The following is a 16,518-nucleotide window of genomic DNA, read 5'->3' on the forward strand; positions in this document are numbered from 1 at the left end:
TTTGCCATTGTGGTGGTGCTGGGGCCGTGGCTGTGCTTTCAGAGCAGTTATTTGCATTGCCTTGATTAGCATGTCACCTGCTTCATTAGCGGAGAAAAGGCTCCTCCACGAACTCAGCCAGCCATGCAAATTGAGGAATGCACGGAGATCCTTCCCCTCTAGGACTTTCCATTATTAGCAAAATTGGTAGATTTGGTTTGTTCCTTCCTCCTCAGAAGGTCACTTTTGATTTCCACCTCCAAATGGAAGTTCTTATTTAAGAGACAAAGTAATTGTGGTCCCAAACTTTTAACATCCAGCAGTCCTGTTTAATGAAACCTGATGCCAAAGGAAAACCCAGGTGTGTGCAGGGCAGGTGGAACCTCCCTGGTTTCAATCTAATCCTTAAACCAACAGCCATCTGTCTGTCACCCAATCATTAATTTTACTGGATGTCAGCAATGTGTTTTTAGAGCAAAAAAGCTCCCTCCTGTGCAGGACCTAAACTTACGTTACAGATACCTCTCAGGTTTTGGAGGATTTTTCTCACTTGAGAGTCCAACAATTGTGAATAAAGCTTTTTGTGATGTCAGAGATACTCCGTTTTTGTGGAAAAGAGTACCCCAAATGGGGAAATTAAACAGATCCCTCACAGAGCTTTTCTCTGAGATCACGAAGTTGCCATGGGGCACCAGATCTCAGTCCAGAATGGGAAAGTCCTAACACAGATTTGATGTCAGAAGCTGCAGGGACAGAACCACCAGCAGCCCCAGCAGGGTTTTCACCATTCCCTGTCTCTGCTGGCACAGCCAGAAAGAAAAATGTAAAAATGCTTAAGAAACCCAAGAATGAAAGAAGAAAAAAGGAAAAATGTGATGGTCATGCACGAAATGTCACTGCAGAAATGAATCTGCAGACATGAATGACCTGTTTGTGGGCTGAGGGGAGGAACAGAGTCACCTTCCTCTGCTGACCAGCTGACACAGCCTCTGCTCAGGCTGGGGACACAGCGTGACCTCCTGAGCCATCTGTGCCACCCCTGGAACCACCCACCCGCCCACACAACTGCATCCCCGCTGCCGGGGTGGTGGCTGTGCTCTGCTTCTCTTGCTGCAGCTGCACCCGAGGGAGAGAACCTCCCTTTTTGCATCTCCCCACAGCTCCTGGGAAGGCAGAGCCGCAGCGAGAGGCCCGGGTTCCACCCCGCTGGTTTCACACGGATCACAGAGCAGAGCAGGGCTGTGCCAGTGCTGAGGCGCTCGGTGGTTCTGCCTTTTTAAGGTAAAGATGAAGCAACAGCACACATCCTCAGGGGTGCCCTCTCAGGCTGTGCTCAGCCGCCTCCCTCTCACCTGACTGGCAGAGGCTCTGGGAAGGCTGACAAATTTGTGTGTCTGCTTATCCCTGGATGGCAGGAGGGGAAGGAGTGAGTCAGGTACGTGTCTCTGCTGCTCAGGGAAAATGAAATCCTGCTCCTCCACCGCGCCACGCCGGCGGCAGCCGCAGCGCCGCGCTCCCTCTGCACACACCTAGCTGCAGAGAGGAAGACAGATTTGCCAGGAGATATATATGGAAATACATGTGATTAAGGAGTCACAATCTCACCGATAAATCTGGCTGGGAGACTGCTGGTCAGGCTGCCCTCCTTCCTCCCTCCCCCTCGGGTGCCCTCCTGCTGAGCTCTCCTGATGACCTGAGCTAGGGGCACCCACCTCAGACAGTTGTGTGCACTCACCAGATTAAAGATGATTAATTGTACCAGGTAGTTCCTGCTACATCTTAATCAAATACACATAATCAGCAACGCTGCTGTGCCCACGATACTTGGAGCTGGAGGGGTTTTTAACTCTCACATGCTCCAATGACAGCCACAAACCTAAACTATCAGTGGGGAAAGTGTGAAGTATCCCAACCCAGAGTGACCGCAGGTGAAGATCCCTGGGTGCCAATGCCTCTCAGTGCTGGAGGAGGTTTTAAAAAAATCAACCTCTGGCCCTCTGGGTACTGGGAGAAGTCCCATCCTTACCTGTCAGGCCTCTGTGATGCCACATCCCAGGATATGTGGGTGTGACAGAACTGTCACACAGCACCTTGGAGGGGACACAAACCACCAGCAGCCTCTGACCGTAGAGTATTTTGCATCATTTATTTAAATACCTATATTTATGCATTTACAAATTTTCATAGCTCTGTCTGTAGCTTTTTTTCTTTTTTTTTTTTTTTCCTTTTGTAGACAGTATTGCAGAGAATTCAGCTTCTGTAAAATGAGGTCCATGTATAAAACTATGCAGCGGATTGGAGGAAAAAACCCAACCAAACAACAACCCAACAAGTTTCCTTTCACACTCTGGAGAATCAGAAACCAAAGAAAGTGGCCGAATGAAAGGGGGCAGGGAGAGGAAAGGGTGGGACAGAGCAGCCTCAAACCAGTGGCTCTCACACAAGCATTACACACATCAGTGCTCAGCTACAGGACACGTTTCAGTCGGTGCAGTGCCTGTTTGCTAAAGCTTTAGCAGGCACATAGGTCTCTAATGAAAAAATAGAAGGAGAGGATCCCACACACTGAGAATGCAAAGCCTGGACAGCCTCGGCTCGGTCCTGGGAGACTGCACCGACTCGCCAGCAGTGCATCCTCATTCCAAACTTCATTTTGCATAAAAAGTTCCCTTTAAGAAATCTTAGCATTTAAAAAACCCGGTGTCTGAGCTCTTCTAGCCTCAGTACTCTAAAGAAATCTCTTGAAAAATACCTCCTGCTTTCCTCACTCGGAAGCTTCAAAATAATGTTTTGCTTTAATCGATACCAATTGAACAGCTCACGGAGTCCCAGCATCATCCCTGGGAGGAAGAGGCAACAAATATGGCATTGCAAGATATTTACACACATGGTACAAAAATGTCCAAGGGTATGAAAAAATCACCAGTTACACAATTTTGCAGCAGCCTCATTTACACCTGTAATTTTATACCATTTATTACATTGTACTAACACACCAGATCCAAAGATGTGCACTCCCTTTAGGACATTCAGGAGTTCCAAATATATTGTGATTGCATAATTCATATTGCACAATTGTATAAAAACATAAATACTAGCTATTCTATTCTTTTTTTCTTTTAAATACAAAATACATGTCACATAGTCAAATAATCTTTTCAAGTGCAATTCAGGTGCTCTCTTAAGTCCTTCCAAGGAAAAGGCAATTTTGATAGTTTTGGCACAAAGTTTAACCTCTGTCCCGTGCCAACAGTTCTAATCACAATCCACGCGCCCCCAGCTTGATAAGAGTAGCAGTCATATACATCTAAGTATAAAACCAGGGTATGTACAGGATGCACAGAAGGTTCAGGGAGCAGCCTCCGGGCTGGGGATGTCTGGGGGGTCCCGGAGGGGCCGTGACCCTCCCAGCTCAGGCTGGTTGCTGCTGCAGGTTCACATTCATGGGCGGGGGGTGTCCAAGGAGACCGATGCGCTGCTTCTGCTTCCTCTGCTCTGTCATCTGGAAAATTAACAAGTTTGCTCATTAGGCCTCGGCGCTTCCTGTGCGTCAGCTCGCCCAAGGGCCTGTTGTGCTTGGCGTTTGCAGCGGAGCACTGGCTACAACCAGCGCCTGCTCCCGGGGCAGGGGGTGACTCCAGCCCTGGCATGGCCACGAGCCCGTCTGTGTGCCCGGACACTGCTGTGCCAGGGACAGCTCGGCAGAGCCCGGCAGACAGCGGGAATCAGAGAGGGGAGCAGCCTGCAGAAACCTCCCCTGTCGGGAATTCTCTGTAACCCGTCCAGCAGAGGGGGTGGAAAAAGGGGCGAGCCCTGCAGTCAGGCTGGGAATACCCTTGCCTTTGCTGGAAAACACTGAGCACTCCCCGCTCATCCCGAGTGAGCCAACAGCCCTCCCCATCTGCCAAGGCAGGACTTAACCACCTCACTGCCACACACCCCAAACTTCAGCATCCCCCATCTGCTTCCCACTCACTGAATAACGTTCTCCTGATCGGTGAACCGTGAACGGCAAATGGATCACTGTTATTACTGATATTGAGAAATGGCCACAATCCAACGGCTCCACTCTGCTTTTTTAAAACTGTGAGAGGTTTCTGACAAGTTACATAAGCCACGTAAGGAATGACTCTGGCTGGGCAGGGTCTCGGGAGCCAGCAGCTGGATCCCACAGCTGGATCCCACAGCTCCTGGCGCGTTGTGGCTGCAGAGGAGCTGACACATAGGATGGCTCACAGGGAATGCCAGGACAGTGCCTCATCCCTGCCCCACCGAGGGCACCTGGGCTCCCCCAAGAGCCCCCACAGCCTCAGGGTCAGCACACCATGATCCACACTCCCATCCTGCTCCTGCTGCTCCTTCCAGCTACAGCCATCATTTAACTTCTCCAGTTTTTGCTGTTTAATGACAAATGCCAGCCAGTGTCACTGCTTGTGGCAGCAACCCCAGGAGAAGGGAGGTGGCGTGTACATGTTGGGTTCATTTGTAACACACTTGGGATCATGGAATTGTTGAAGTTGGAAAAGACCTCCAAGATCAAATCCAACAGTCAAGCCAGCCCCACCACCATGGTCAGCACTAAAGCACTTGGGTGCATCTGTTTAAAACCCCAGTTCCAGTGCTGATGGAGTTTCCCAGCTGGGGCAGGGCCAGTGGCTGACCTCGGGTCTGGAGTTCTCTGTGGGGAATGGGATTGCTCCAAACAGGCAGTGCTGGGCAGCCTCCACAAGGCTCCTCTGCTGCACACCCCACACCTCGCTGTGTGCCCAGTGGCACTCCTGCAACCACCAGGAAAAGGGCTGAAACACCATCATTCCTCTTGAAACCATAACTAACCTTGACCTGAGCCCAGCACCTTGCTCACTGCCTGGCCCAAGGGGAGGCAGAGCTGCTGTTTTCCCTCTCCCCAGGGCTGACAGCAGCCTCCCGAGGCCAGGGAACACCTCCTGCTCCTCTGCACGGCTGCTGGAATTCTCTCCTGCTGGAATTCTCTCCACAAAGAGCTTCTAACACTTCACAGGGAATGGGAGCAGGAGGAGAGGGGTCTTCCCAGAGCTCTCTGAACACGCACACAACCCACTCCCTGATGAACCTGAGTGTTAAACTGCTGCTAAGATAACCCACAAGTGGAAATGCAGAGAGGCCACAAGGACTTGGCTTAAAAATGCCCCTTTACATTAATTATCTTCCCTGAGCAAACCGAGAGTCACGATTTCACACTGCCAGTAAACTGATTCAGAGGACGCGTGGAATAAAAATGGAAAGAAAGAGGAACAATGAAAAGGGACTGTAGGAGATATTTTTCAGGCTGTGTAGAAAAGGGATGGTGCTTTAAAAAAAGGGAAGAATAAAGCAACCGACCATAAATAAGAGGGAGAAATGCAATTTTAGTGTCAATGCAGAACATTATTAATCCTGCATTACGCTTAATGCTGTGTGGAGGGCACAGGGCTGCAGGAGGGAGCAACTTATTGCCACCACATTTACTGGAGAGTGAATCTCCTGCAAAAGCTTCCCAGTGACAGCACACCTGGGCTAACAGGCCATAAAAGCCAGGCACAGCGAATCCCCAGGGAGCTGCCAGGCCCTGGAATTGTGCTGACAGGACCCAAACACTGCCCCAGGGGTTCAGCTGAGCCAGGCCTGACAGAGGCAGCCTGGCTCCAAAGGTCATGGTGAGTTGGAGTCACCTCCAGGAGCAGGGCACCAGCTGGGGCAGGAGCAGGATCCCTGCTGGACACAGCACCTGCCCCTGGGGCTGCTGGCACTGAGTCACCCTGAGCCACACCTGCAGCCCAGGGGGGCTGTCCCAGCCAGGGCCGGTGCCCGTGCTCAGCTGACACCGAAGGAGGGGCTGGGAAGGATTTCTGGATGATTACATCTAATCCCCTGCTGCTGCAGACAATTATGGTGTAATCTTTTCACACAGAATTAAAGTGATCAGGATTTTAATGGCTCTTGGTGCACTTTGGGGAAGGAGGCGGGCTGGAACTCGGCTTCTAATAATTAGAGTCTCCAGAAACCTAACGAGCTTGAAGAGCAAATGAATGAGAGGTTTTCCCTTTATTTAATTACAAGAAAATAAATACAAATAAAAATTCCCTGAGTTAGTTTCTTTCCTGGAGACAGTTCCTGATCGGGAGGAGGAATATACTGGCTTTGTCACATAATTGGAGCATCCTGCATCTTCAGCAGGGCTCTCAATAATGGTACTTAGGGGAATTCCTAAAAGCTATCACCACACTAATGAAGCTGGTTTCCTCTCTTGCTTTTACAGTCAAATAGCTCTCTAAAAGCTAAACCCTTCATTCTTATTTTCACAAAGAGCAAGGAGAGGTTTTAGTGCTTGGTCAGCCAAGAGGGCTGCAAGCTTCAGAAAGAAATGTGTCGTGAGGCTGTGGCCAGTGGGGAGGCTCCTGTGCCTGCAGAGCACTTGGAGAGAGAGCCTTCAGCAGGGAGACACAGGACACATGGGGCAGGAAAATTGTTTCCAGGCAAAACAGCCAAACCACTGCCCGGCAAGAATTAAAGCCCAGACAAAAGAGCAACTGCCTCTGCCCTCCATCCTCAGACCAACTGGAGCAAGGGGCTCTGTGGCACCGTGCCTGAGAACTAATTACAGCCCGGGGCAGCGAGGTTGTCACTCCCTGTCCCCCACATTAATCCCTTCCTTGTGCTCCACAGGGTGCTCGGGACAGGGCCCAGCTCCAGCCCGAGTGCAGAGCGTGATCGGAAGGAAGGAGCTGATCTCGGGCAGTGCTGGCTGCCAGGGCCTCCTGACAGAGGAGTGGCTCATGGAGACACCCAGCCAGCCCAGCAGAGATGGGCAGCAGGGATGGCATTGGTGTTGGGAGAGGAACTGACCCAGAGCTGCTGGGCCATTCCTGCCCCGGGCAGCTCCATCCACCACCCAGGTGCAAGTCAGCAATTCATCTTAGCCAGTGCCAATACCTACATCAATTCACTAATTGAACCATCTGGCTCAGGTTATTAATGCACAGAGATAAGCAGCCACCACAAACAGCTCCTGCCAGCACAGGCAGCCGTGCTTTCCCTGTTCCCTCCAGTTAGGCTGGAATCCCTAGGGACAACACCAGCTAAAGCCCTGCTGCTTCTGTCTTTCACAAAGCCATCGCTGGGGCTGGGCTGGGCACCAGCCCCCCGATGTCCTCAAGCCCAGCCAAGGCAGAAGCCACCCAGCTCTGGCTGCAGAGAAGCTGCTGCACCAGAAAAACCCTGCGAGGTCTGTGGAGCGCTCACCGCTTCGCAGCAGCAGCATGTGGTGCAGGGCAAACCCTCCTGGGGGTGTGTGAGCTGCAGGCTGAGGGTGGCAGCAGCCAAATCACATCTGCACAGCAGCACAGCCGCAGCACGGAGGGACCAGCACCACCAGTAACCACTCGAGTGCTCCTCCAGTTTCTCGGTGGGTTTTGAGGTGCACACGGTGACACAGCCCTTGTGTCAGTGTCACACCCTCTGGCTGACAGGATCGCGCTCAGCTCTTCGGGCTAAAACCCCAAACAACAACACCACCACCACACACAGGCTTCCCTGCACCAGCCAGTAATGATTCTGGTGATTTTTTTTAACACAAGTTAAAAAACTTGTGTTTTTTAACACAATTTAAAAAACTTGTGTTTTTTAACACAAGTTTTCCCTTTCTGATGTGGCCACTCTGGAACTCTCCAGCTGGGTCAGTACCAGGCAGGTCGGCTGGAGCATGGGGCTCTGGGGGGACATTTGGATTGTTCACTTCTTTCCTAACCACGAGTCACTCTGGGGAAGCTCTCCCTGGGGTCGGGAGAAGCCGTGGAGCTGCAGAAGCCCAGCTGCAGGCGGGGCTGGCAGGAGCCTGTGCTGCCCATCACGGTGTGTGGCTGTGGCAAGCACATTTCTCTCTCTCTCAGGATTTTTTATTGAGGTGCACAGAGAGAAATGAAAGAGAAAACAATTTCTATTTCTACTCCTTGTTTTTCTCTTGTGGAATGTGTTTGGAGAATTGTTTACCCAGAGTGAGCGCTTGGTTGGATCATGGTGGATTGTTTGGGCCTGATGGCCAATTGGATCTACCTGTGTCTGGGCTCTGGAGAACAGGGTCACGAGTTGTGAGGAGTGAGATATGATAGTTAGAGAAAGTAGCATGTAGTATTTAGTATTCTTTTTTATATAGCATATTAATGTATAATAACATAATTATAATAAAGAAATCATTCAGCCTTCTGAAGTGGAGTTAGACATCATCATTCTTCCCATTGGTTTCGCCGACATCTACAACATGTGGCCGCTCCTTACCTGATCCTTGAGCTCTGAGAGCTGCCCAGAGAGGTTGGTCACGAGCTTCATGGTGGACTCCAACTTCTCCTGCAGGTTCCTCAGCTCGTTCTGCTCTCCCTCCGAGTCGCTGCTGACCAGTGACATGGCCCTCATCCGGGGGAACCAGTCCAGGTTTCTCTCCTGAGGATCACACACCAGGGCACAAATTAGCGTTTGCCATGTGAAAACCTGCCCCCAGAGCACAGCACAGAGCTCTACAGCCACGGGACATCCCTCAGATGCAGCAGCTCTGTGCTTATCTGCAGTTATCTGCATTTGCATCTCACTGGAAAGTTTGCAAAGTGCCAGCCCGAGGCACTGCTGGGAACTGGGGCTGCTCACTGTGGCTTTCCTCCCCAGCTACTCATTGTCCCCAGCCCTTGCTCCCTCACATACACCTCAGGATAAATGCACAAACACTGGACATTAAACCAGCCCAGATTTCACGTCTGGCCAAACATTTCCCAGTGCTAGAAATCCACTGCCATCTTACAATCTTCTGATTTGTGTTTGAGGAAGATTTTCTGCTTTTTTGGTCAGGCAAAGCTTGGCTGTGCTCTCTGATAAAAGAAACCAAATTCTGGAAATGCTTCCATAGCTGAAATGCTTCCCTTTTTAATGAAAAAGATCGTATTTTGACTGTCTGGTTCAGGCTAAAATGAGGGACAGATACATTACAATGCACTGCCTGTAGAGTTTTCCTTGAACCATACAAAGTCTCTCATAGCCCATGTTTAAGTGTCAGTCAGGAATGTCACTGGACACACACTCAGGCTGAGGAGCCTGTACAGAGTCGCACAGGCACTCGTGTACTCGCCAGAGATGTTAAAAATAAAGGCAGGAGCGGAACAGAAAGCCACAAAAGAGGAGGAGGGGTGCACCCCACGTCCTGACACCTTACAGTTCAACATCAAACTGGTTTCCCATCCAGTCTGGTTCTCCTCCCACGCTGGAGATGTACTCTGAAATGGAAGCTGAACTCGGGCTGGCTGAGATCAGGGTGTGTGTGCTCTCACAGGTGACACAGCTGGGGAGGTTTGAACACAGCAGGCACAGTGAAGGATGACTGCATTAACATCAAGGGATGCTGTTAATCAAAAATCAATCAGCACTGCTGATTAACAGTGACCACAGCTCACCCCACTGGCTGGCCAGGCTCTTCTCTGGGCTCCCAGCTTGTTTTTGCAGCACTGCAAACTCCTGGCTTTTTGTCATTCCCTGCCTAAATCTCCAGCTCCAACCCCTTCCCTCCATGCTCCCCCTCATTCCCAGGAGCATCCATCCTGCTTAATCAGGTCTGTGCACCTCTACAGAGAGCTCCAGTCACATCCTCTCTGCAATTCAGATGCGATGCCAAGACTCATCAGCTTAAATTAGCTGCTTCTGATGTGCCTGGAGTTTCCTTTTGCCAGGATGAGAAGGCAGAAAGCAGGCCCTTTCCCATGCAGGCACCACAGCATTCCCACGTGATGCAGAACTGCCAGGAAGGCTGTTTGCTCCTGATCTCTGTTTACAGGGCAGATGGTTTCTGCTAATAAAAAGGAGGAAAAAATCTATGTACAAAAAAAAAAAATATGCCTTTACCAAGACAAGTGCCAAAATATTTTGGACTTTAGGAAACGCCAGTCCCACAATTAAGGTTTAATAGTAGGAACAGGCAGCACTGCACTGTGTTCTTCCAGCTGTAGTAAAAGCCTCATTAGGGAGGAGGGGGCAGCTCAACATTTGTGCTCAGGTCCAGCATCTCCCACCCAGGGAATACCAACTACACCAACTGCACTTCCCCCTGCTCCTCCAGGGAAGAAACAAGGGCAGATGACGAGGAAAATTAGAGTGAAATGCAATTTATATTGGCAGAATTGCCTGGACCCTCAGGCTCATGTCCTGAGGTTTCTAGGCAGACACAAGAGCCCCGAAGCTCCTGCCTGGCCCTTTCTTGCTCCAGAAATATTGTCCTTGTTCCCAAAAACCTTCCTAAGGCCATCCCCAGAGCGTTCCCAGGCCCCATCCTTGAGAAGGATGAAAGGGATGAGGGAAGCACCAACTTTCCCTACCTGCAGTGTTTCATAACAAATACCCCAAGCACTTTCCAACATTACTCTGCAATTCTGGCCAGCGCTGCAGCTGCTGCAGAGGCTGTGACTTGATCTTTCCAGGCCCGGAAGGTGAAATCAAACAGCACCCACAACTTCTGCAGCCTCCTCAGAGCTTCCAAACTCGCTGGGTTTCTGAAAGCCCCAGCCCTCAAAGTCAGTAAATCTTGGCTTTGATTTGAATAAAACCAACAAAGCACCTCTGGTTCTCATGTCAAGGCTGAAAGATTAAAACCAAACCGTGCTTCACATGAACTCCACAGGCTGGGGCTGGGGAAGGCTGAGGACAAGGACACACAGCCCTCTGGGTGCCTCTGAGCTGGGGGCCAGGGCTCACAGTTCAGCTGGACCTGGCAATGCCCTGCTAAGTGCTGACCCACCTGGAAAGGGTTAACAGGCACCTGGAAGCTCCCTGTGCAGGGAGAACCTCAGGGAAGGACCTGGACATCCCCTGGCCACCCTGACTGGGCTGTGCTGATCTGCCTCCCCATTCCCACGGCTGGTTGGCACCACCCAAGGCCAGGATTTATCTGGACATGTCCAGCTGCCACCCAGACAAGGGGGTGAGCACCCAAAGAGGCTGGGAAAGCACGGGGACAGAGGTGCAGAGAGGACAGAGGGGAGCTGCCAGCACAGCAGGACACAGCTCTGCCTTCTGCACACACTCTTCATCCTGGATTTCACTGGAAACCTCGAGCCTGTTCTTCAGCCTCCCCCAGCCCTGCAGAGAGGAGCAGACACAGCCCGTCCCCGTCCCTGCTGGGAGTGTGGGGGTGTTTTCTTTCAAATAAATAAATATTTAAGCAGAGCCAGCACCAACGGAACGGAGCAGGAATGCTGAAAGGTCAGGGGATGGTGATCCTGCTGGGCCAGCCTGGCTCCCAGCACTGCCACTCAGGGGTCAATAAAAGATTTATATCTCCATGATCCAGTTTCTGCTGAACTTCAGCTCAGCCCTGGGATGCCTTTAAAGATAAGGCCTCACGTCTGTCTTGGGGCTTTGGAGGTATTTGAGAGGCACTGAGTGAGCCTGGAGAGGGGAGGCTGCCCGTGCTCCTGTGCAGCTGCTGGCACCCACACACCGATGCCCTTTGCACCCTCTGCCCTGGGATGCACTCTGCTCCTCATTCCCAGGATCCCAGGGTGCTCTCAGCTCCTTGCTGTTCCCAGGATCCTGGGGTGCACTCTGCTCCTCATTCCCAGGATCCTGGGGTGCTCTCAGCTCCCCTTCCCAGGATCCTGGGGGACCCTCAGCTCCCTGTTCCCAGGATCCCGGGGTGCTCTCAGCTCCCTGTTCCCAGGATCCTGGGGTACATTTGGCTCCCTGTTCCCAGGATCCTGGGGTGCTCTCAGCTCCCTGTTCCCAGGATCCTGGGGTGCTCTCAGCTCCCTGTTCCCAGTATCCTGGGGTACATTTGGCTCCCTGTTCCCAGTATCCTGGGGTACATTTGGCTCCCTGTTCCCAGGATCCTGGGGTGCCCTCAGCTCCCTGTTCCCAGGATCCTGGGGTACATTTGGCTCCCTGTTCCCAGGATCCCGGGGTGCCCTCAGCTCCCCACTCCCAGCACGGGCACAGCCGCCGTGCTCAGCAGCCGGAGCGAGCGCAGCCGCCGCCGGAAGGTGGCTGACCACAAGGGCTGGGTTTCGGGTTGCAGCTCTTTTCTAGGTAAAGTTGGAAAAGTCCCTGTTGTAAGGCAAGCACCAGCGAGTCTCACCCACGGGGGGGAGGGTGCTGACCATCCCTGCTGGAAAGGCAGAGGAAGCTGCACACGCCATTCATTCTGAGAAGCGCCGGCTCCTCCCGGCTTCTGCCGAAGAGTTGGTTCTGAGAAAAGGCTGAGAGGTGACCTCAGCACGAGCTGTGCCAGGAGAGGCATCAGCTCTGCTCCTCCTGGGTCCCCATGGAGCCTGTGCCTCAGCGTTACAGGGTGCTGAAGGGCCAATTCAACCCTCTCCAAAATAAATCCCTACAGCTGCCATCAAAGGCCTGCCCAGCAGCATCATTTACAGAACCACGGAATTATTTTGCTTGGAAAAACCTCCAAGATCACCAAGTCCAAGCTGTGCCCCATCCCCACCTTGTCACCCAGCCCAGGGCACTGAGTGCCACGTCCAGTTGTTTCTTGAACACAAGCAGGGAAAGGCAGCAGCAGCAAATTTCAGTTTCTGTCATGGGAAGTTAAAAATCAGACCCACACAGCTACAAAAGAGCTCTGTGAAGCACTCTGAAAACGCATCTGTTTGTTTGTGGTGAGATGGGACTCCTCTTGGGTCTTTCTTGAGCTTCCTGGAAAAATCCCCACATCAGGTTCTCTCTCTGCTGCAAAGGGCTCACCATCACTTCTTCCACACCGAGCTGCACTTCTCCCCTCCATAAAAAGCAGCACTTGATGGTGTCTCCCCCTCTCCACACTCAGAAGATTCTCACCTCCTCACACGCCCCGTGCTGTCCCACAGGAGGCTGACAACACAAGGTTTAGGGTGCAATAACCTCCTTGTCTCTGTTAAATACCCAAGTGGCGCTTGGGCTGGCGCAGAGCAGGGAACCCGGAACACAGACACCATTCCCAGAGGTTGGGGATGAGCGTGGCCCTACACCCTGAGACAGCTCTGCTGTGGGTGACTCGCTGGAGCCCAGCCAGGCACCACCCAGCCCGATGGACTGCGTGGGACGGGGTTCCTGAAGGCCACGTCCAGCCTCCCGACACGACAGGGCCATCTCTCCACACCAACCTCCCCCGGGCTGTCGTGATGCCACTGAAGTAGGGCACGTTACGCCTCCACAGCTGGGCAGGACAAGCAATTCCCCAGCAGAGGCTGAGCTCCACAGCTGGTGGCAGTGGCTGCTGTCACCACATCCTCTTGCACAAGCGTCCGTCCGAGCGCCCGCGGGGTCAGGGCGGTGACTCAGGGCCGGCCTCGCCCCAGCCCTGGGCCACCTCCTCGGCACACTCGGCCCCACGGGGCTCTCTGGTCCCAGCAGTTTGTGTTCCCAGCGCCTCACCCCACGGTTGCCAGGCAGGAGCCTTCCCCCTCTGCCAGGGCACTGGCGCTGCTCCAGGAGCAGGACACGGCACCCACCCTGGCAGCTGCTTGGGATCCACCCAAAGCCAGCACGTTATGCAAACATCCCAGAGCTGGCCCGAAGCCTTTCCTTCTGCTTTCATCCACCCAGGCCTTGCTCACACACACGCTCAGCCCAAGGGAAACCTTCACCTGGTCAGCTGGGATGCCAGCCCGAGATTCCCAGCATGGACACCAGGTGCTGTATCAGGGAAGATCAAGCACTGGGCCATGTGGGGTTACTGCCAGCAGCAGGAGGGTTTCCTGCAGCCCACACCACGGGGCAGCCAGCTCAGACACTCCAGAGAATCCCAGAATGGGTTGGGTTGGAAGGGATCTTAAAGCTCATCTTGTTCCACCCCCTACCATGGGCAGGGACACCTTCCACTGTCCCAGGCTGCTCCACGCCCTGTCCAGCCTGGCCCTGGGCACTGCCAGGGATGGGGAAGCCACAGCTGCTCTGGGCACCCTGGGAAGATGAGGTTGACCATTCCTTTTTCCCAGTGCAGCTCCTGGTTTGCACCAAGGGTGGAACAAGTTCCTGCCCTGCGTGAGCACAAAGCTCAGCCCGTGCCTATGACACAGTGTTTCCAGCAGCCCAGGGCCTGCTGCCAAACACTCTGGGCTCTTCCAAGCCTCTGCCATGATTTCTTCTTTAACCCTGTAATTATATTGGCTAACTCTGGGCCAGCTATCTCAAGATGCAGCTTGTTGGGAAGTTACCACCAAACAAAGCACTGTCAGCTCCAGGTCACATCCTGACCTCCATGGTCTTCCTCCTCCTCCTCCTCTCCCAGCCTGCATCAGTATCACGGTGACTGGTAGCCCCAAAACCCCAATTTCCTCATCTGTAACCCAGTCATTTGCACGGGCTGCTCGCTCCTGTGTCTGCAGCTGGTTTGCTCAATATTGATGTGACAAATCTCTCCTATTTGACTCTGCCTGAAGTACAGGATTTCCAGGCACAAATGACAGATGAACATAACCACGTTTCCAACACTTTCTCAGGCTGTAATTTCACGTACAGATGTCTTTCACCAGTGCTGGAATCATTAAGGGCCTTTTGGAATGCTTTGGGTTGGAAGTATCATGGACTGCCCCTTGTCATTCCTGGGGGTGCTGCAGTGCAAAGCCAGTCTTGGCCATCTCCAGCTGAGCTGGGTTTCATGGAGAACCTGGGACACGGCCACTCCTCAAAGCCATCACCACTGGTGAATGCCACGTTCCTGCTGGGTTTCAGAGCACGGTGACTGTCCTTGCTGGGTGACTCCTTGGGAAAGGCTTCAAGTCACACTTGCACTTCTGAAAGGATGCAATTTAAAAGCCTGACACTGATGGAATCTCGTCTTCACTTATCAGGAGGCTGTGCCTTGGCAGCAGTCACTCAAGCCCAGAATCAGAAATGCTTTCCTTTACAGGACAGAGCTCAGGACACCAAGGAAAAAGCCCAGTAATATACGTAAACCCCCAAGATTGTACACAGAGGTTAGCTAAGGTACAAAGGGAAATCTATAGCCTTCATTTCTATTCCAAATTCCTTTAAGGATACCTGTGCCATCACTCCTATTTGTAAATGGTTCCTTTTCAATGACAACACAATCCAGATTTGGAACTCAGTGCCCTCGATCATGGGAGCTTGGGCAACTGTGGCACCTCTGCCTCATTTCTGTAATAAAGGTTGGTAATGACACAGATCCTGCTTGGATTCAAAACAGGGGGGAACTGCAGGAGCTAGTTAGGAAGCTCCCTGCTAACAACTTTTCCAAAGCAGCCTCTATTTTTTACTGAGCACATCTGCATGCACAGCCCCTGACGGCCGTGGCTCGTGCCCACGCTGCTCGAGGGGCAGAGCAGGGGATGCAGGAGTCGGGCATGCAAATATTTGTCTGTGCTGTGACAGCCCATGCAGCTGCCTGCAGACTGCTTAGGAATGCACACAAACCCCGGGTGCCTGTGTGGTTTTCTCCTTACCGAGCTGCAGAGTGAGAGCTTTTACATATTCTAAATGCCTGCACACAGCTGGCTGTGGCAGAGCCCTGCCAAGGCCCCGGTGACAGCTGAGCTGGCAGGGCTGCTGTGCTGCCCAGGCTGCCACAGCAACTGCAGGCAAAGGACAGAACTCCAGGAGGAATTCTCAAGCCAGGATGGGAAGATAAGACATTTAAATGAACTAATCTGCAGGGAGTTGCACGGAGTTCACATGAGTCATTTGGGTGTGGATGTCAATGTCTGGCCAAGGCGATAAGTGGATCCCCCCACCTCCCACACACAGGGTGTTATTCAGACATCACCTGATCTTCCTGGTGACTGCAGAGCCTCCGGAACCGGGGCTTTTGTTCCTGGGAATCACGGGAGGCACCCTCAGCATCCTTCCCCATGAACCCTGCTCCGAGCACGGACCCAGCCCCTCTCTCTGCAGTGCCCCTGTGCAGGATGGGGCGGACACATCCCTGCTCCAGCCAGGAGAGCTGCACAAACACCAGGAGCTGAAGATCATCTCTGCTCAGAGAGATGTTTCCTCACATCCACAGCACTGTCGGAGCCATTCCACTGATATTAAGGCGGTGGCTCAGGGATGCACTGCCAAGGGCAGCTGCTCCATGCCAGGCTGCTGAAATGCATTTGCCATCTCCTGGCACCCACGAGGCCGCCAGGGCAGGGTGGCTCAGGGCAGCAGTGGGGTGTGCACAGCCTCAGCTTCCCCCAGCCCATCCCCTGAGCATCTGCAGCGATTCCCAGCGAGGATTCCTGAGATACCCCGAGTTTTACATCAGCTGTGGCAGCAGGCACACGCTCCCCTCGCTGATGAAAGGGAACATTATCCCTGTTTACAGCGGGAGGAATTCCAGCCCCTATCAGCAGCCTGGACCTGCAGCTACAAGCCCAGGGCAGCCTGGCCCTGCATGGGGCTCAACCAAACCAGTCCAGATCCCAGAGCCACCAACAGCCCCAGAGTGGTCCCAGAACAGGGCTATGGGAGGGAGTGAGAGTCACAGCAGCACTGTCAGAACAGTTTAATAGATTTTACTTTACAGAATCCCAGACTGGTTTGGGTTAAAGCTCATCTCAT

The 16,518-nt window shown here is 52.8% G+C and overlaps 1 protein-coding gene across 1 annotated transcript in view; it reads right to left on the reverse strand.

Annotated features, from left to right (window-relative positions):
* Positions 1-2,105: 2,105 nt before the first annotated feature.
* Positions 2,106-16,518, reverse strand: part of ITPR1 (inositol 1,4,5-trisphosphate receptor type 1) — a 159,785-nt gene continuing 145,372 nt past the window's right edge. Inside the window, exons 60-61 of the mRNA XM_053953544.1 lie at positions 8,272-8,433; positions 2,106-3,481 (exon numbers count right to left, since the gene is read on the reverse strand). Coding sequence (XP_053809519.1) covers positions 3,392-3,481; positions 8,272-8,433 — 252 coding nt within the window. The 3' untranslated portion in view covers positions 2,106-3,391. The remainder of the gene's footprint in view (positions 3,482-8,271; positions 8,434-16,518) is intronic.

The sequence above is a fragment of the Vidua chalybeata genome, chromosome 12 (genome assembly GCF_026979565.1).
Source record: "Vidua chalybeata isolate OUT-0048 chromosome 12, bVidCha1 merged haplotype, whole genome shotgun sequence".
NCBI classification, from domain to species: domain Eukaryota; kingdom Metazoa; phylum Chordata; class Aves; order Passeriformes; family Viduidae; genus Vidua; species Vidua chalybeata.